The sequence below is a fragment of the Dermacentor variabilis genome, chromosome 3 (genome assembly GCF_050947875.1).
Source record: "Dermacentor variabilis isolate Ectoservices chromosome 3, ASM5094787v1, whole genome shotgun sequence".
NCBI classification, from domain to species: domain Eukaryota; kingdom Metazoa; phylum Arthropoda; class Arachnida; order Ixodida; family Ixodidae; genus Dermacentor; species Dermacentor variabilis.
In genome coordinates this window covers 79,643,809-79,663,634 of record NC_134570.1, presented here as the reverse complement: position 1 = coordinate 79,663,634, position 19,826 = coordinate 79,643,809, and the positions used below count along the sequence as shown (strand labels likewise).

General features: G+C 46.4%; 1 protein-coding gene and 4 non-coding genes across 5 annotated transcripts in view; 4 read left to right on the top strand and 1 right to left on the bottom strand.

Moving 5' to 3' along the window:
* Positions 1 to 17,255, bottom strand: part of LOC142574577 (uncharacterized) — a 97,506-nt gene extending 80,251 nt beyond the window's left edge. Inside the window, exons 1-2 of the mRNA XM_075683627.1 lie at positions 16,994 to 17,255; positions 9,724 to 9,827 (exon numbers count right to left, since the gene is read on the bottom strand). Of these exons, the coding sequence (XP_075539742.1) occupies positions 9,724 to 9,827; positions 16,994 to 17,163 (274 nt within the window). The 5' untranslated portion in view covers positions 17,164 to 17,255. The remainder of the gene's footprint in view (positions 1 to 9,723; positions 9,828 to 16,993) is intronic.
* TRNAL-AAG (transfer RNA leucine (anticodon AAG)) lies at positions 627 to 708 on the top strand. The gene has a single exon. It is a non-coding gene; the product is annotated as a tRNA-Leu (tRNA).
* On the top strand, positions 1,375 to 1,456 carry TRNAL-AAG (transfer RNA leucine (anticodon AAG)). Its single transcript has one exon. It is a non-coding gene; the product is annotated as a tRNA-Leu (tRNA).
* Positions 2,125 to 2,206, top strand: TRNAL-AAG (transfer RNA leucine (anticodon AAG)). The gene has a single exon. It is a non-coding gene; the product is annotated as a tRNA-Leu (tRNA).
* On the top strand, positions 2,874 to 2,955 carry TRNAL-AAG (transfer RNA leucine (anticodon AAG)). The gene has a single exon. It is a non-coding gene; the product is annotated as a tRNA-Leu (tRNA).
* Positions 17,256 to 19,826: the final 2,571 nt, after the last annotated feature.

Here is a 19,826-nt window from a genome sequence, read left to right as displayed (position 1 = left end):
ATGTCGTATCTTGGCTCTGTGAATGTGGGGCCGGAAAGGAAATGCCATTGTAATAGTGCACTATTATGATTAGTAAGCACAGCATCGCCATTTTCACGTCTATTTTACTTTGTTTAGCGCAATGCGCAGCTCCAGAAGTTAATCTGTAACGATGAACGAGAAATACCTTTGAAAGAAGTCCCAAAGATTGTTCTTTAGGTATTGTCGTTGCATTCAAATCCATGCAAGTCTCCTGACATATTTACGCGTATCTAATGATTGGAATATTTTATTTATCTTTAACTATGATGATTATGTTTACCTGCAACCCCTACGAAACGGAGCGGTAACATATAGCCACCTTGCCAGGTTGAGCTAACCAAGTTTTACTGCATCTTTGGCAGTCTATATGATTTGCCGTAGCTCTTCTTGATGTTTCCTAATCAAAACCTTTAAGCAGCTAAGCGTACTAAAGTCGCGTAATCATACTGTGGAGAGCTGTCTTCCGTAGGTATTTAATATATTTCCTGTGCATTTTTTACATTTGGGAAGGAGCACACAAAGTATTTCTTCAGCGCCTTGTTTATAGGCGTTCTAGGCCAGCAAACGTTGAAATTCCAATAAAATTCATTTAAGCGGATCATGGCGGTAGCGTGGCCGAGCGGTCTAAGGCGCTGGTTTAAGGCACCAGTCTCTTCGGGGGCGTGGGTTCGAATCCCACCGCTGCCAGCAACTTTTTGCTTTACGCCTGAATTTTGATAGCAGCGGCATGTCCTATCTTGGCTCTGTGAATGTGGGGCCGGAAAGGAAATGCCATTGTAATAGTGCACTATTATGACTAGTAAGCACAGCATCGCCATTTTCCCGTCTATTTTACTTTGTTTAGCGCAATGCGCAGCTGCAGAAGTTAATCTGTAACGATGAACGAGAAATACCTTTGAAAGAAGTCCCAAAGATTGTTGTTTAGATATTTTCGTTGCATTCAAATCCATGCATGTCACCTGACGTACTTGCGCTTATCTAACGATTGAAATATTTTATTTATCTTTAACTATGATGATTATGTTTACCTGCAACCCCTACGAAACCGGGCGGTAACATATAGCCAACTTTCCAGGTTGAGCTAATCAGGTTTTGCTGCATCTTTGGCAGTCTGTGTGATTTTGCGGAGCTCTTCATGAAGTTTCCTAATGAAAACCTTTAAGCAGCTAAGCGTACTAAAGTCGTGTAATCATACTGTAGAGAGCTGTCTTCCGTAAATATTTGATATATTTCCTGTGCATTTCTTACATTTGGGAAGGAGCACACAAAGTGTTTCTTCAGCGCCTTGTTTATCGCCGTTCTAGGCCAGCAAACATTGGAATTGCAATGAAATTCATTTAAACTGCTGATGGCGGTAGCGTGGCCGAGCGGTCTAAGGCGCTGGTTTAAGGCACCAGTCTCTTCGGGGGCGTGGGTTCGAATCCCACCGCTGCCAACAACTTTTTGCTTGGACGCCTGAATTTTGATAGCAGCGGCATGTCGAATCTTGGCCCTGTGAATGTGGGGCCGGAAAGGAAATGCCATTATAATAGTGCACTATTATGATTAGTAAGCACAGCATCGCCATTTTCACGTCTATTTTACTTTGTTTAGCGCAATGCGCAGCTCCAGAAGGTAATCTGTAAGGATGAACGAGAAATACCTTTGAAAGAAGTCCCAAAGATTGTTCTTTAGATATTTTCGTTGCATTCAAATCCATGCAAGTCACCTGACGTATTTACGCGTATCTAATGATTGGAATATTTTATTTATCTTTAGCTATGATAATTATGTTTACCTGCAACCCCTACGAAACGGGGCGGTAACATATAGCCACCTTGCCAGGTTGAGCTAATCAGCTTTTACTGCATATTTGGCAGTCTATATGATTTTGCGTAACTCTTCTTGATGTTTCCTAATCAAAACCTTTAAGCAGCTAAGTGTACTGAAGTCGTGTAATCATACTGTGGAGAGCTGTCTTCTGTACGTATTTGATATATTTCCTTTGCATGTTTTTACATTTGGGAAGGAGCGCACAAATTATTTCTTCAGCGCCTTGTTTATAGCCATTCTAGGACAGCAAACATTGGAATTGCAATGAAATTCATTTAAGCCGCTGATGGCGGTAGCGTGGCCGAGCGGTCTAAGGTGCTGGTTTAAGGCACCAGTCTCTTCGGGGGCGTGGGTTCAAATCCCACCGCTGCCAACAACTTTTGGCTTGGACGCCTGAATTTTGATAGCAGCGGCATGTCGTATCTTGGCTCTGTGAATGTGGGGCCGGAAAGGAAATGCCATTGAAATAGTGCACTATTATGATTAGTATGCACAGCATCGCCATTTTCACGTCTATTTTACTTTGTTTAGCGCAATGCGCAGCTCCAGAAGTTAATCTGTAACGATGAACGAGAAATACCTTTGAAAGAAGTCCCAAAGATTGTTGTTTAGATATTTATGTTGCATTCAAATCCATGCATGTCACCTGACGTACTTGCGCTTATCTAACGATTGAAATATTTTATTTATCTTTAACTATGATGATTATGTTTATTTGCACCCTCTACGAAAGCGGGCGGTAACATATAGCCAACTTTCCAGGTTGAGCTAATCAGGTTTTACTGCATCTTTGGCAGTCTGTATGATTTTGCGGAGCTCTTCATGAAGTTTCCTAATCAAAACCATTAAGCAGCTAAGCGTACTAAAGTCGTGTAATCATACTGTAGAGAGCTGTCTTCCGTAAATATTTGATATATTTCCTGTGCATTTTTTACATTTCGGAAGGAGCACACAAAGTGTTTCTTCAGCGCCTTGTTTAAAGCCGTTCTAGGCCAGCAAACATTTGAATTGCAATGAAATTCATTTAAGCCGCTGATGGCGGTAGCGTGGCCGAGCGGTCTAAGGCGCTGATTTAAGGCACCAGTCTTTTCGGGGGCGTGGGTTCGAATCCCACCGCTGCCAACAACTTTTTGCTTGGACGCCTGAATTTTGATAGCAGCGGCATGTCGTATCTTGGCTCTGTGAATTTGGGGCCGGAAAGGAAATGCCATTATAATAGTGCACTATTATGAATAATAAGCACAGCATCGCCATTTTCACGTCTATTTTACTCTGTTTAGCGCAATGCGCAGCTCCAGAAGTTAATCTGTAACGATGAACGAGAAATACCTTTGAAAGAAGTCCCAAAGATTGTTCTTTAGATATTTTCATTGCATTCAAATCCATGCAAGTCACCTGACGTATTTACGCGTATCTAATGATTGGAATATTTTATTTATCTTTAACTATGATGATTATGTTTATTTGCACCCCCTAAGAAACCGAGCGGTAATATATAGCCACCTTGCCAGGTTGAACTAATCAGGTTTTTCTGCATCTTTGGCAGTCTATATGATTTTGCGTAGCTCTTCTTGATGTTTCCTAATCAAAACCTTTAAGCAGCTAAGCGTACTAAAGTCGTGTAATCATACTGTGGAGAGCTGTCTTCCGTAGGTATGTGATATATTTCCTGTACAGTTAATTCTTACATTTGGGAAGGAGCACACAAATATTTCTTTAACCCCTTGTTTACAGCCGTTCAAGGCGAAGAAACTTTGCAATTGCAATGACATTTATTTTAGCCACACATGGCGGTGGCGTGGCCGAGAGGCACTGATTTAAGGCACCAGTCTCTTCGGGGGCGTGGGTTCGAATCACACCGGTGCCAGGATTTTTTTGTTTGGTAATTTTGTTTAAACAGAGTTTGTCAACTGCTTTTATTGCTGCGCACTTAATGTACGGACTTAAGACCAATAATTACCAAAATTGTTCATAGTCCTGGCAATGTTCTGTTGGCCACACGCACACAGTTACTTGCCAACGCGAACCCTGGTGGTTTTCTAAGTGTTACGTATTCGTCCTGTCACGGTTACACCGAAGCATTCGAAGGCAGCGTCGTGGAATGGCGGTCTCTTTTAGGTGGAGGCCTGGTATTCCATAGCAACCATTGTGTGCTTTATTAAGCTGTCTTTTCTGCTTCAAAACTGCTGGCTTTGTGTAAACATTCATTGCCGCTTTACCATTATTCGGCCCAAGAGCCTTCAGTGTTTGCAATAGCACGCCTTGTGTGATGGTCCAATCAGATCGCTGTATTCAAGTATCACCAAGAACCAATCTTTATCCATTAATCTGCCAGTCATTCCGAATAACGTATTTGAGAACCAAAATAGGGTCACGTTCTTGTACGTTGGTCGGATGGGACAGGCCAACCCTGGACAGGCCCAATGGTGCAGGTTCCAAAGACGACGTCAGGCTTGTGTCTGCATATAGACTAGTATGATGAAGTAGCGCCGAGTCATCATATCGTACGAAAGTCGGACCGATGATATCATACAAACGGCTGCGCACATTCAGCCATCTCGACGGCGGTGAACGAGTTGTCTAGCTCCGTCTGCACAGCCAAATGCTTGTAAACGCGGTCGGTTTGGTTGGAGTGAAGCTGACTTGTCATTTGACCCGCTCGCGTCGATTTCAAGCGGAGCTCAGAAAGTCTAGTTCGCATAAGCTCGACGTAAGTGGAGGAAGCAATCGCAAAGTTCTTTTTCCTGCCACCACGCATTCTGTTTACCGTGTTATTGTGTAGCATTTTCACTAGCACCACCATACGTTTAGCAGGCTTCAAGAGGGGATAGAGATTTGAAACGTGGCAAGGATATGATGGCCCCGAGTGGGAATAACAAAAAATAAGAACACCCCACACTAGCATGACAAAAGGGATCTAAGCGCAGTCGAGGTCGGCAGAGAATTAGGTGTTGTGAAGAAATTTTTAAAAACTTTGAAGCGTAACATGTTTTCAACTCGCGCAGGGCTTATTAGAGACCACTGGGGTAGTCGTTGGTCTTGTAGTGGACATAGACTGATGAAGACGTCTTTACGTAACACATGCGTGGCTTTGCACTTACAGTGTATAAATCTACACATATTATCAGTAAATACCATGACGCATTTCTGCTGTACTGCTTGAATTCGTAGCATTCTACAGACGTCACTGCTTCTGTGAGCGGGGTATGTGGGGAGCTTTCGCACGCGCCGCAGAAAAAGGTGAAAGGCGGAGAGACCGCGGAAAAGCGGGAAACACTCAGAGACAAAGCTGCGCTGTGATTGTATGCAGGTACCGTTGACGTCACCACCGAAGCAGAAGTGGAGTGCAATGGCCAAACGCGGGAGAAGGTGAAGATTGAACAGGGTGCCCTCAATGTCCTCTTTGCCCACCGCTCCGGAGCGGGGGAAGAGGCGCGCATTGAGGCACTCTAGAGTGGAGAGGCATATGAGCGAAAGCGACTTCGAAGGGTAGAGCACCAAGAATAGCCGCGCTTGTGCTTCTTGTTTTGTTGTTCTTGTGTGCCGGTTAATTGCGTGCCACCAAAGGTAGCTTGCTGCTCCTTCATGCAGTGATGCCGATTGGACGGAAAGATGATCCGATGCAATGAACCAGTTGAATTGGATGGATGAGCCTAATAAATGGGAGATGCGCTGACGCTACTCGCTTTCTTCCTGCCGAACCGCACCGTTCGCGCCAGCCACAGAAATTACTCGATTCGTATTCGATTTGGTTCTGTAAATTATAAAGCACACTCTTAGTCAACACCTGAAAAACTGTTCCTAAAACATTTGTTTCAATTTACGCAGCGCAGAACTCCGCGCGTGCCCTTTCCGTCGCTCGCCTTTGCTGATCTCGAAGGCGGTGAAGTGGCACCACGTCTCAAAGCGCTATAGTTGCCACAGGGAACGATGCGAAAAACTAACGCACTCTTACTTTGATAACTATTATTCGACACGCGCCAAGTCAAAGCTCTGTAGCATGCTTGAGGGAAGGTCTAGTAAACTTGCTCTTCTTTCGTGAAATACGTGCGTTCTACTGGGTAAAGCATTGGGCTGCTGCGCGGGGTGACAGTGGGTTCGAATCCTACAATAAGACACGAAGTATTTATCCTATAGGTTTCTCGCATGAAAAAGAGTCCTTACAGAAAGTTGTCAATTGCAACATTTCTGGTTTACGCCTACTACAGTTACTGGCATCGTGTAGGCAATTTTAAAAAATCAATTACAATAGGCAACATTGCAAAGATGCCATTTTGCATTACCGCAAAAGTCGGTCTGGCTTCCTTGCAATCTTTTAATATCATATAACGAATTTAAAGTCAATCAAAGGAATTCTATCGGCAGCCCAAATACTTCAACATAAATGAACAAAAAACAGACTTCTAGTCGGTACTCGTAACCAGAACAAAATTTTCTGTATTTGCGAAGCTGTATCTTTTAGGAACCTGTATGGGCTTCATTTCGCTAAGTATGGACAGCTGGGTTAGTTGGTTATGATTAGCATTATGAAACATAGTTCCAGCGCACATTTGGACACGGACGAGGAGAGGTGTCCAAATGTGCGCTCGAACTATGTTTCATAATGCTAATCATAACCAACTAGCCCAGCTGTCCATACTTAGCGATATACTTTCTAGTGTCCAAATGTGCGCTGGAACTATGTTTCATAATGCTAATCATAACCAACTAGCCCAGCTGTCCATACTTAGCGATATACTTTCTAGAAGAAAGCGCAAGTGCGACAGCATGTTGCTCCAAAGCAAGTTACCTGCATCGGTGAGTGTGACTTGCCTGAAAGGGTTGCAGCAGTGCTAAGCCATGACCCTAAGTTTTCTATCGAGCCTAAAGAAGAACCGGTACGAATGCTGTCTATAGTCAGAAATGTGGCTGCGGCAGCCAGTTCAGATGAACAAGAGCGATGTATAGCTGAAGGCGTAGAGTCACTGCAACATAGACGTGCGCCTTTTGCTCCAAAATTACCTGTCAGATTCACTGTTAACTACTTGAAGAGCAAAGATCTTAACCTAGCAGTTGGGGACAAAGAGGGCGGCTTTGTTGTGATGCCAAAAGGTCTGTTCCTACAAAAACAAAAAAAAACAACAAAAAAACACTGGCGTTCGTGTTGTCTTTCTCTCCTCGTCCGTGTCCAAATGTGCGCTGGAACTATGTTTCATGGGCTTCATTTGTAGCTTTGCGCTAGTGTGAGATGGATGACACGTTTTCGTTTCGTGCAACTGCCTCCGCCACCTTGCAGATTTCTGCAGAACTGATTCGCCGCGCACGCCCCGCAAGGCATCCGAGATCGGGAGTCGAGCGTACGTGGCCCGCGGACCGTTGTTTGAAGGTGTACCTAATCTGTTGCAGTTGCCATGGGGTGAAGGGCAAGCACGCAGGGCCAAGGCCGAAAGGCTCTCGGCTTAATGCACTCAGAGTGCTCGCGTGCCCAGTGTTAAAAATATGGTGCGACCTCCTGTGTTCGTAAACGCGGCGCCATTTCTTTGGTGATAGAAGCGTCAGCACGGAACGTTCGCTTGGGGGCAAGAAACTGCTGCCGGAGCTCCACATAACGCCAGCGTTGTGATGGTGAGTGCTCGCGGTCTTCGAATATACACTGTTCATGTGTGTTTTTGGACGCTTGTTTGGTGCGTTAGCAAATGTTTACTGCAGTTTATACTCGCCAGGAAACTACGAGCCCTACATTGCGTAAAGACGAACACTTCGCTATCGCTCTCAATACTTTGCCTTTCGGACGAAACTGCGAGTTTTTGCTCATCAAAAAAAAAAAATTAATATACACCGAGGGAGCTGTGTTCGCTTCTTCTGGCCGCACTCGCGTGTGTCAGGCGCAGTGATAACACGAACGGAGCGTGGCAGTGTATAGGGACGTCACCACAGATTCCACTTCCTGGGTACTGAAACTGCAACTGGTTCGCTCAAATATAATGTGGCGAAATACTTGCACCTTCGTGGCGGGTGCCACTATTCTTTTCCAAGATTTGCATGGCTTACACTTTCAATTTCCGCAAAATAATAACAATAAGCAATTCGGCAGAACCCATCTCTCCATGACTTCGACGGTAGTGCATTTAGCGTCGAATCAATATAGCGACACAACGTATTGCCACCTTCCAAACGAGTTGTGTACGAGGCACATACTGCAGTGAGACTCCCCTTCAGGGCTTCCGTGACACTCGACCAGATCAAGCGGCGGCGCCGCGAAGCCGGCACATGGCATCCGAAATACATGGTGCGCCGGTGCCTGTGAGCGCTGAGAAAGGCGTCATGCGGCAACCGGGTTCATCTCCGGCGCTTCTTTCTAAACAGGCTCCGCCATCAAGTGATTCTGGCGAGAAGTCCGCCTTGCCTCCGAAAACGAGAATCGTGATGCACATTAACTATCTCCTGTTGGTATGTCCGCGCCTTGAAGTACAGCGCCGGAGACACAAGCCTGTCAGTTCCGCTCGTTTAACGACTGGATGTACCCGCCAACGCAGCTGGACGCTCGGGCTGTTATCGGCTCCTTCTGGGAGTTCGTGATGGCTGCGGACCTTCAGGGCAGATATTAATCCCTTCTCCCCCGTAGGCCTGCGTGCCAATTAACCCTTATAATAAAGGTTCTCATTCACTCACTGTTGCCTGCAAATGCTGAGAATTGTTCGCTCGCTTGGCCACACCCCCAGTGGCTCATAATTACTGAACCCAAGTTGGGCAGATGTTCATTGAAGAGCTGCCCATATCCAGTGCATTCATTGCGCGTATCGCTAAAGCGTTGGCGTTAAAGGCGTTCATTGAAAAGCGGCACATAATCAATGCATTTGCGGGGCAGGCTGATAATGCTTCGGGTTGTTGTCCTTGAGGAATCCTTATTACGTGTGTTTGATTCCGCTCTGAATTGGAGAAATTGATCGGATTATTTTTTGCCATTGTAGAGCTGCACCTCTTTTGGCATTTACCTAGTTACCCAAGCTGGCGTCTATGACACTCATTGAAGAACGGCACACACCTGCTGACACATACCCAGTGAAACAGGTTGACATCAAAAAGGTTCATCGAAGACCAACACAGACCGAGTGGCACATACCCACTACTACCGGTCGGGGCCAGAGTTTCTTCTTACAGTAGTGCCTATATACACAGTACCGCATCTACAGTGACTCACGTCGGGATGAAAGAGGTTTGTTCAATATCTGCACATATGTGCCTATTGCCACATACTCAGTGACCCAAGGGGCTCCAATGGTTGGTTTCGAACCCTGTTACCTCAGCACAGCAGCCCTATGCGCTATACATTAGACAGCTGACTACCCAGGGACTCACGTAGGTGGGAAAACCATATATGGGAAAACGGTTAGATACAAACATACACAGATACACTGATAGATAGATAGCCCCCGGAAAGCCCGTGAAGTACCCTAAGAATGCTAATTCAGTTAAAGTAGTATACGTTGAGAATGTCTAGTCACTAATAACTTCCTTAAAAGGTTGAGACGTGTTGCGTATGCTGGAATGAATAGGCCTTGAACGTGCGTCATTTGCGCCACCGCCAGCTATAGAGCAAGAACAACAGGTCCTACCGCGTAACTATAGTACAAGGACCGCCAGGATCAAACACTCTCCGTATAGTCACCCTCGGTATAGTAAACACCATATTTAAGAGCTTTGTCTTTACGAGCACGCTATATTTTAAACATTGCCTTATCACGAAGCCAAAACAAGCAATTTAATAGTTCACACTTAGTGCACGTGATGATCCTTTGTTCGTTTGTTTGTTTTGAATGTTTGAGAATTCACTCAGCTTCAAGGCTCATACTGCTCAGCAACAAAACTGACCCCCCTGAAGGCCAACGCATCGTTGATTCTATTACTCACTGTCCGCGAACATGAGGAAGTAGATCAACGCAGCCGCCAATGCCAGGTTTGCGAGAGCCAGCACCATGCTCAGGATCGCATAGAAGGACTCCAACGGATCTCTCCTGCGGCCAGTACATAGAAGTGAGTTACACCCTTGGACTTCGGCGACGCATGCGGCATGCATCTTGAGACAAGAAAGGGAACGGCAGTGCTGTAGCTATAGGTCGTAGCTATACTCTGCGTTTAGATGACGCTAGGCGATTTGTTGGTTATAATTCCATACCCGTGGGGTTTGAGCATGCTCTAAAAGGCACCATTTGAGATACTTGTCTCTCAAGCAACTCCTCATTGCAGGAATCGCTGAGAAGCGTTACAGATCCCACTTCTCCACCTCGTCCTACAGGATTGTGTACTCCTTGTATAGGTGGCCATACACTCGTTGTCATGTATGAAAACACAAGGCGCACGAACTTTGTTATATGGAAAGGTGATGAATTTTTGCAAAGAGGAAGGATCTATCTATCTATCTATCTATCTATCTATCTATCTATCTATCTATCTATCTATCTATCTATCTATCTATCTATCTATCTATCTATCTATCTATCTATCTATCTATCTATCTATCTATCTATCTATCTATCTATCTATCTATCTATCTATCTATCTATCTATCTATCTATCTATCTATCTATCTATCTGCCGGACTGTTACAACCAGCAGGTAATCACTGTATGCCGACGGGTGTTGTTTCTGATAGCTATGAGTACATTATTATTGCAACAACATATATGTACGAACAATTGTTGGGCGTTCGTGCAGTGGGTAGCCACCGCTGCCGGCGTGCTGTCACAGTATACGCCCACGCGTGGAGGGTCATAGAACGTCGCCAGAGACGCAAGAGATGCGCAGTGCGCATGGGAAGCCATCTCACGTTCCACACGGTCAAAGGCTCCCTAGCAGGCCTCCTAGCATTGCGTCAATTTGCCCGAAAGAACAACTAATTAATGGCGCATTCGGCAAATTGCACTGGGCTGTCCCGGTGGGTCGTTTTACCCGATCATTGTCGCACCAGGGCGCCCCAGTGCGCACCGGGGTACCATTTGGTGAGCTGGCCACAAGCCCAAGTGCACGCTCCATCACGCTCCGCTTAATCAGCTATGCCGGTAGCGTTCAGTCTTCCGCTACTGGAATGAGCGTTGTGAGCCCAGACACACGCCAGCGTTCCCCGCTGAGCAGCCGGGTGCGGACCGCATCCTGGTGCATTCAGGGGCAGGAACGGAAACGGATAGCAAATGAGCAAACGCAAACGTCCAGACACGAATGCGGACGGCTCTTACTTCAGTCTCGGCTTCACGTGCACCAGCAAGACCAGAAACGCAACACTGCTTGCGGCGTTCCTTATCACGCCAGTGTTGTGAGGCACCTGGTAGCCTGCAGCCCTGTTTCTGCTACGCAACAGCAGTTTCTTCGCGTGCTGCATACGCCGCTCCAGCACGTCTATCGTTTGAGTAATTGTTGAATACCGTCCGAGGAGCTTCAGTGCAACGCCAAACTTGATATCGGTTTTGATGCTTCGTCCTTCGGATGAAACAACCAATTTCAGAAAATGGAAAAGACGAATAATTAATTTTAAATGCAGTAGCATTTCTATGCTCACCCAACGAGGAAAACCGTCCGTCCGTCCATCCCTGTCCTTCCGTGACGTAAGACGGTCGCTCTTAATATAGGGCCCACAGCAGCGAGCTAATTCACCTTCGTGCTGCCTCTCGTTTCCACGCGAACTAAACGGCAAGAACACAGTGCTCACGATGTACTGGCCGCTTTGTCTCCATCGCCGATTGCTTTCAAGATAGCGCCCGCGTGGCCCCGCCATACGCAACCGCCGCTGGAGCACTATTGACCACGGTTCATAATAGTGCGACGACAGTGGATAAGGCGCTAAATAGCGATAACAGCTTATAATTATAGAAACGCGATCAGCCCACCTGGCACAACCACCTGCGGTAGGTTTCTTGCGCCATCGATTCACTTGCGCCGCCGTCGGCAGCAGTTCTCGTCGGCGCCGCGCTGTCGTTTATACTGCTCGGATCAAGTTACATAACATTCACAATGACAGCGCGCTGCGCGGAGATGAGCGAGTGGTCCGATGCCTACGCATACTTGGACAACTCCTAGAAGAGTTTCTGCGTAACTTCTTTATGCAAGTTTAATTATCTGTGAATAACTAACGTGCGTCAATACAGAAGTAGTGCAGGATGTCGAGGAATGACCGATAACCGCATTTAGATTATGCCAACCCCACTGCCAAAACCAGCGATTTCGAGTGTGAAACCAGCGCTTAATTTTTAAGCGTGAAATGCTTTTAGCTCCCATGGTCGGCGACCTTCAAGTGACTTTCATCCAAAAGCCAGAGCCGTTGCGAGAAGAAAACGAGATCAGCCGGGAACCACTCATAACTCTCGCCTCCAACCACTTGTACAGGACCGCATTACATACGCTAGTTATTGCCCAAAGAAGTTGCATAAAATATTACTTCCGAGTTCTTTCTAATGTTTGTCCACTATGTCACTCAACCTGTAACTTCTATAGTAGGCTGAAGTTCTATTTATGATTTCCAATAGCGAAGTTCAAAAGGCCCCCCAGATACAGGGCACCATACACTTCATTTTCATCTGTTGGCACTGAAACAGGGTTGGTTGTTCAACGTCAGTGGTCCGTAAGTTCCGCGGCACGGATTTTGCGTCGCCTCGAGAGATGGCGCCACGCTATACGTGGCGCCTCCTTCAGACGCTTTTCTCCTTCTAGCTGGGAAGTGCGCTCCGTCTCCCTGGCTTCTTTCGCTGCCTGTCCTGTCGCCTTCAGCCAGTTTTATTATTCTAGCTGTGCAACGCCCATACGGACCAGTGCACAGTATGGTGTAGTGCCGTCTGCCGTTGCGAACATGCACTACACCCATGTTAAGAGTGTGGCTAGTATCATCTCCAACCAATCTGCTTTGCCGGTTTTCATTTCATGCTTACATGTACTCGTGATTACGGGAGAGCCAGCAAATTTGTCTGTCTCTCCGCGTTGGCTCTTTCATGCTTCGCTGCTGTGCTTGTTAGCTCGGTCACACCGAGACTGACGCCGACGCAGGAATGGGTGCCTAATAGCTGCTCGCTAATATACGATGTGCTACATCGGCTGGACCGAACGTTGCAACTGCTGGGCCATGGATATAGAACCAAGTAAACGGCTGTTTACTTGGTTCTATCTAAGTGAAAGTAGGTTATAATAAAAGTAGTTTGTAGGCAACCGATGACTACGAGTTGTCGCCGTTGTCGCAGTGTTGTGGAGTCGACACAAACGCTGAAGTCGTTCAGACGCATTCTTACGGACTCCAGGAAGCCTGCCCATGATTGATATTAATGCACCGGTAACAAAGCTGAGGCAACGCGTGCACTCGCACTTTATAGTGTACAAAAAAATATAGCTAGAAGGTTCTGAGGCTCAAATATACACATTTTAGCATTGGCCAGGTACCCGCGCCGAGATCGTTTCCTTCCACCGAAGCTTAGGCCGATTCCGTCTAGACGTTATCGGCCCGTCTGGGTTCAGGACTTAACAAGTCTAACAAGGCTAAATCACTGTATGTTTTAGTTCTCGTGACAGCGTTCTTAAATAGACCGCTTTTTTCTTGTCTAGAGTGTCAGCACAAGAAGCGATGAGCGCCGATCTGACGCGTCATATGTGCTGTCGCCGAAGACTGTCAGCAGTAGCCTATGCCTCTCTGACTATAAGATATATGGCTACACGGACGTGTCGATTGAAACGCATCGTTGAACTAAGAAAAATGTTGCATATCCCTTGCGCGAAGAACAAGAAATGGCTATCAAAATCGGCAGTAACGGCCCATACGGCGTCCCGGGTTGGCGGTTTATTTAGGACTTTTTCTTGACGTTAAAATACCAGTCGCAAGAGAAAATCAGTGTTGGGGCACTTCCAGGCATACTACTGAATACGGATGACCTTTTCTTTCTGATACATACTTAAGCTTCAGTTGGGGCGATAGCGCATCTACTATGTCTGTGTGAGACATGTCTGCGAAACTGAAACTGCGCGTAGGTCTTGATATGGCAAATTATTCACAACTTGCCATGTACTGACGTGGGACAGTGGCAAAGTACCGACATTAGGATCTGTGCGCCAGACGATGGAACCCTGGCAGTTTTATATTTATTTCGAGGTTTTTTTTTATTGCACTAAAACGCTCTACGTTGCTTCCTGTATTTAAAAAAGATATATACGGTGGCCAGGCACTTCGTGTTTTACGCTCTAGAGGTGCTTTTCGCACCAGTACCCCGCGCCTCCCAGTATGCAGCGCCTGCCCAGCACCCCAGCATTCAGCGCGCGACACTGGCCCCATAATACGGCATGGCAGTGGACACTGAATACTGGCTTTTGCAATAGGGAATTCTCTCTCTTGCGTCTCATTTTAAAATTCGTAAGCATTTATATGCTTAACTAACGAGGAAAATCGTCTTTCTGTCCGTCCGTCCGTCCGCCACGTAAGACGAGCGCTTATAAGATAGGGATCGAAGGCAGCGAATGAATTCACCTTCGTGCTCCAAGCTTCAACGCGAACTCTTACGTAACTCTTACGAAGCTATCAGCACTCGGTGCTCTCTGCCCCCGCCGCAGATGGCTTTCAAGATAGGGTCCGCCATACGCAGCCGGCGCTTGAGTACGTTTGGTCACGGTTACTAATGGTTCGACGTGGATGGATAAGACGCTAAAGAGCGATAACGGCTTATAATGATATGCGCGTAATCAGCGCGAGTGGCACCGCCGCGTGCAGCGGTTTGCTTGAGTCGTCGATTCACCTTGTGCCGCCGTCCGCAGCAGTTCGTATCGCCGCAGCGCTGTCGTTTATATTGCTCGGCTCAATTATCATAAAATTTATAATGACACCCGGCTGCGTGGATATGAGTAAGTGGCACAATGCTTATGCATACCTAGACAACTCCCAGAGGCGTTTCTGCGTGAGCTTTATCTTTGACGAAAAAAAAGAAAGGCCAAGAAATTGTAAAAATTATCACGTGACAGCCTGTCCGCGTGCCAACGTGCACAACATAAATAGTACATTGTGCATCTTATGCACGTTGAAAGCCAGGGCTTTGCGTCTAAGAAACACAGAAGGTAATAATAATAATAATAATAATGATGAGAATAATAATAATAATAATAATAATAATAATAATAATAATAATAATAATAATAATAATAATAATAATAATAATAACAATGACAATAATAATAATAATAATAATAATAATAATAATAATAATAATAATAATAATAATAATAATAATAATAATAATAATAATAACATCTTCCATCTGTAAACATTGTGCTATAGAAGGCAGGGGAAAATATGATTATTTTTAGAAGGATACTACCCTCTGTACAGAAAGCACAGGGAGGGACTAGCACCATTTTAATCACGCAATACAATAAACTAAACCAGAAAAGTCGCTGTTTCGCCAGGAAGGGGAAGCATCGATTACGATAGCAAATTAGCGGACAGCTATACGAAGTAAGGATAGTTTTATCGGGCGTATAAGCTTGTAAACATTCGCCTATTAACTAAATTAACAAGCATGGTGTCAAACGCGCGCAAGTAAACATTAACGGATCTCGCTCGATGACCGCGGAAACTACAGCTGTCAAAACGCTGGAGTGAGGAAGCGCGGCAGCAGCAGCGAGAAAATTGACCTTCGGGCTGCCTCTCGCTCCAACGTGAACTAATTGGCGAACTCTGTCCCCATCGCAGGTAGCTTTCAAGATTGGGCCCGCACGGCCACGCGCAGTCGTGCCGTACGCAGCAGCCGCCGGACTAGAAGCCCCGCCCCTTTCCCTTCCCTCTCCCCGGTGCCTTGCGAGCGACGGAAGGCGGCGCACTTCCTCCCCGTTTTCCTCCTTTGTGCGCGCGAGATTGAGCCGCCATCGTTAGCTCATCCACGCATGCTTTCACTCGCACATACAGCATACGATGTTATTATTAGGCACGATGTTATCGCCTTCAGACTTTAGACGGAACCCCACGGCGACGGCGACTTCAGAAATGCGCCTGTAGTGTCCTTTAATGGTTAGTGCAATAAAACTAAAACAAAGCACCAACAACAGGTATGGGAGAAGGGCGCGGCTATTCGTTGTCAGTGCGATAGACCATAAGCCAGTATTTGATTATGTTTACAATTAGAGAAAGGAAAGGCTCCAAAAAAAAATATTAAGGAGTGCGGAAGAGCGATGTGACGAAAAAGGATATGTGTAACATTAAGAGAAAGGAATAAATTGGCGTGGATTAAGAGCAAACCAAGATAGCCGATATTCTAGTTTACAGTAAGAGAAAAATATGAATTTGGGAAGGCCACGTAGTGCATAGGACAGAAAACTGGTCGACCAGTATAGAGTTACAGAATGGGTGTCAAGAGAAAAGAAGCGCAGTCGAAGACGGCAGAGAATTGGGTGGGGTGAGGAAATTAGAAAGTTTGCAGGCGCAGGTTGTAATCACAGAGGAGTAATTACAGATCACATTCGTCCTGCAGTGGACATAAATATGCTGACGGTCATGATGATCATTTTCTAATATCTGCGGGTATTTTTGTTCTTGTGGAAAAAAAGAATCGCACAAGGGAAGGTTTGCTTTATGCTCTGTCATCTTTCATTTCTCAACATTCAAATTGACGTTTTATCACTTGCGTAAGATAATTAAGAGTTACATAATTAAACTTAATTGAATAACTATTTGTACCAAATGAAGAAAGTACTTATGATTAGCATGAACAGCGCCCATCAACAAGCAGTGACTGTCATTCGTATGATAACCTGCGCTATTCTTTAATTATTCGCTATGTTTAGTTGGGACAGCCAGTACATAAGTTATTGTTCCTGTGGCCCACCCTCCGCACCGCAGTACCACTGTGGGGAGGGAGTGTCACAGTACAACGTGGCTATATGCTTACTGCTCATTAAGCATGCTGTCACGTTGTAGTGAAGGCTATTCGAATGGACAAGACCTTTCCGCTGCACAATGCGCGACAACAGCATGCAACTTTCGAATACAGTAATGCGCGCCGTGCGTTCAATGACAAATCCACACAAGTGAGGATGCGCTGAAAGATACGGTCACCGTCACAAAGCCCAAACGATGTGCGCGCGATAACACACAGCGGTGCTACAGGCGCGGCAGCTAAGCGAGTGAAACGAGTGGTCCGAGGTAAATGATTCCCCGCTATACGCTTACTCGTTTTCCACCATCAGGTCGACCGACGACGACCGGCGCCTGGCCGACGAGAGCAAATCCGTGGCCTTGCTGCGCCGGCGAGCACCGACGGAGCTGCGCCGTCGTGCCAGGGACGCGCGCCGTAGCCCCACTGACGAACGCCGGCGGGAGACAGAGGCGCGACGGGACATCGAAGGACGCCGCGCTAGGGAGGGACGCCGCGTCACGGACGCCCGCCGTGAGACGGACGCGCGCCGAACGCTGGAACGACGGCGCCCTTCGGTTTTCGGCACGTGTTTCTCTTCGTCAGGAGGAGTCTTGATCATCACCCCCGATGGCCGCTTTTGCTTCTACGATAACAACGCAAAACGTTTCCGTTAGATCAAAGCCGTTGGAGAGGCACCCTATACGCATGTGGCATCAGCTATAACTTGTGATAGCCTTTCTTTTTTCAGAAGGTCCAAATTTAAAAAGATATGCCTGTGGCAGCAGATAGCACAATTATAAACCTTGATCTAAATTACTCGATGAAATCGGCCATTAGAAGTAGGGTAAATCAAGATGGTCCCATGAAATAATTTACATAATTGGGCTAATAACTGTTTAATTGGTTAATATAAGGCACGTATTTAAATCTACGAATTATAACTGGTGAGTTTGCAAGGCGTATCCACTTGGAACGAATTCACAGGACAGCGCTAGTTTTGAGATAATTTTTACAGTGTCCAATGAAATACATTAGCATTCTAGTTACTTCTTTTAAGTAAACGCTGTTTTATGCATTGAAGTACATTAAGGCATTTATTTAAAAGTAATGGGACTGTTAAACTTCTGTACCGCGTTTTGCAGCGTAGTCATCACGTGCCTGGCCCGCAAGACCCCTCCTTCCACTACGTGACCCACGTGATTCACGCCGACCACGGATCATACTGTCTCCCGGATCGACCCAGTTTACTATCGCATTATCTCACTATCGCAGTTTACTCGACAAGACGGCAACCGAACAGACGCATCAGACACCAAAGAATAAGGAATGCAAAGCCTCGCTTCAAATAAAGGAATGATGCGTTTGAAGCTCTACATTTGTTGTGGTGGGGATATTTAAGTACCATTTGTTGTTTCTTTGCGTAATCCCGCACGTAACAGAGCCACTCACTGGTACATCTGTAGGGCTAGCATATATAACAGAACACACGCATATATATATATATATATATATATATATATATATATATATATATATATATATATATATATATATATATATATATATATATATATATATATATACATATATATATATATTGTTACGTGTGGAAAGACAGACGAAAGAGGTTATTTACAGGCTTTTTACACTGAAGCCAGGCAGCCAGGCGGACACTCGCTCGCGCCAAGGGCACCGACCAACTTCATCGTCGTTCCCGCGGCGGCTCGTCTTTTGAGCATCGCTCGATGATATCGTAATACTACTACCCGGCGGCAAATTTAAAGCACCGTCACGGTGCTGTTAAATATCCAAGGCGCGTGGAGAGTTGTAGGGCTTGAGTCGGGCGACGTGGACAATGTCACTGGCTGTCACAGCGGAGGACGTAGCGGGCGTGGCTAGAATGATTTCATAGGTGACATCGGTCACTTTGCTGAGCACGCGATATGGGCCTGTGTAACAGGAAAGGAGTTTTTCACAAAGGCCAACTTTACGCGATGGTGACCGAAGCAACACGAGGGTGCCGGGCACAAAATGGACATCACGGTGACGGAGGTCGTAGCGCTGCTTCTATTTGTCTTGAGACACTTGTATAGACGAGCGCGCGCAAGTTGGCGAGCATGGTCAGCATGGGCGATTGCATCACGGGCATAATAGCTATAGTTGAAGCTATGGCGGACGGAAGTACAGTGTCCAGTGATAGCATCGGTTCGCGGCCATACAAGAGGTAAAACGGGGGAAAGCCAGCAGTTTCGATACGAGAAGAGTTGTACGCAAAGGTAATGTAAGATGGAGCCAGGTAACAGTCACGGTGGTCGTCTGAAACGTATTTGGATAGCTTGTCTGTAAGGGTGCGGTTCAAACGCTTAGTGAGGCCGTTCGTTTGGGGGTGGTAAATTTATACTGTATTGAGCAGGTACGCATGATGTTGTCGATGAATTTGGCCAAAAACCTACGCCCACGGTATGTTAGCAATTGACGGGGAGCACCATGCATCAAAATGATATCATGTAGGAGGAAGTGCGCAACATCAGTTGCGCAACTGGTCGGAACAGCGCTGGTTACGGCGTAGCGGATCGCGTAGTCCGCCACGACTGCAACGCACTTGTTTACTGATGTAGATTCCGGAAATGGGCCGAGGAAGTGTATGCCGACATGGTGGAAGGGCTCGGCAGGGATGTCAAGCGGCTGCAGGTAACCAGCAGGGAGCTGGGAAGGCTTCTTGCGTTGTTGGCAAAGTTCACAAGCGGCGACATAACGTCGTACGGAACGGCCAAGGCCCGGCCACAAAAAAAAAAGAGGCCACGACGTACACGGTCATAGGTTCGCGATACGCCGGGATGTCCTGCCGTTGCTGCGTCGTGAAGCTCTTCTAGAACGGTGGAGCGGAGGTGCTTATGTATTACAAGTAGGAACTCAGAGCCGCCCGGATGAAGGCTACGACGCTACAGAGTACCGTCGCGGAGTACGAAGAGGCGTAGAGCAGTATCGGCCGGAGAGTGTTCAAAACGGTCGATGAGTGCTCTGATGTAGGCGTCACGGCGTTGCTCGTCGGCGAAATGAATCAGCTGTGATACAGTGAATACGCAAGAAGCACTGGCAATATTGGAGGAGTCAGAGTCGTCAACAGGCTAACGCGACAAGCTGTCA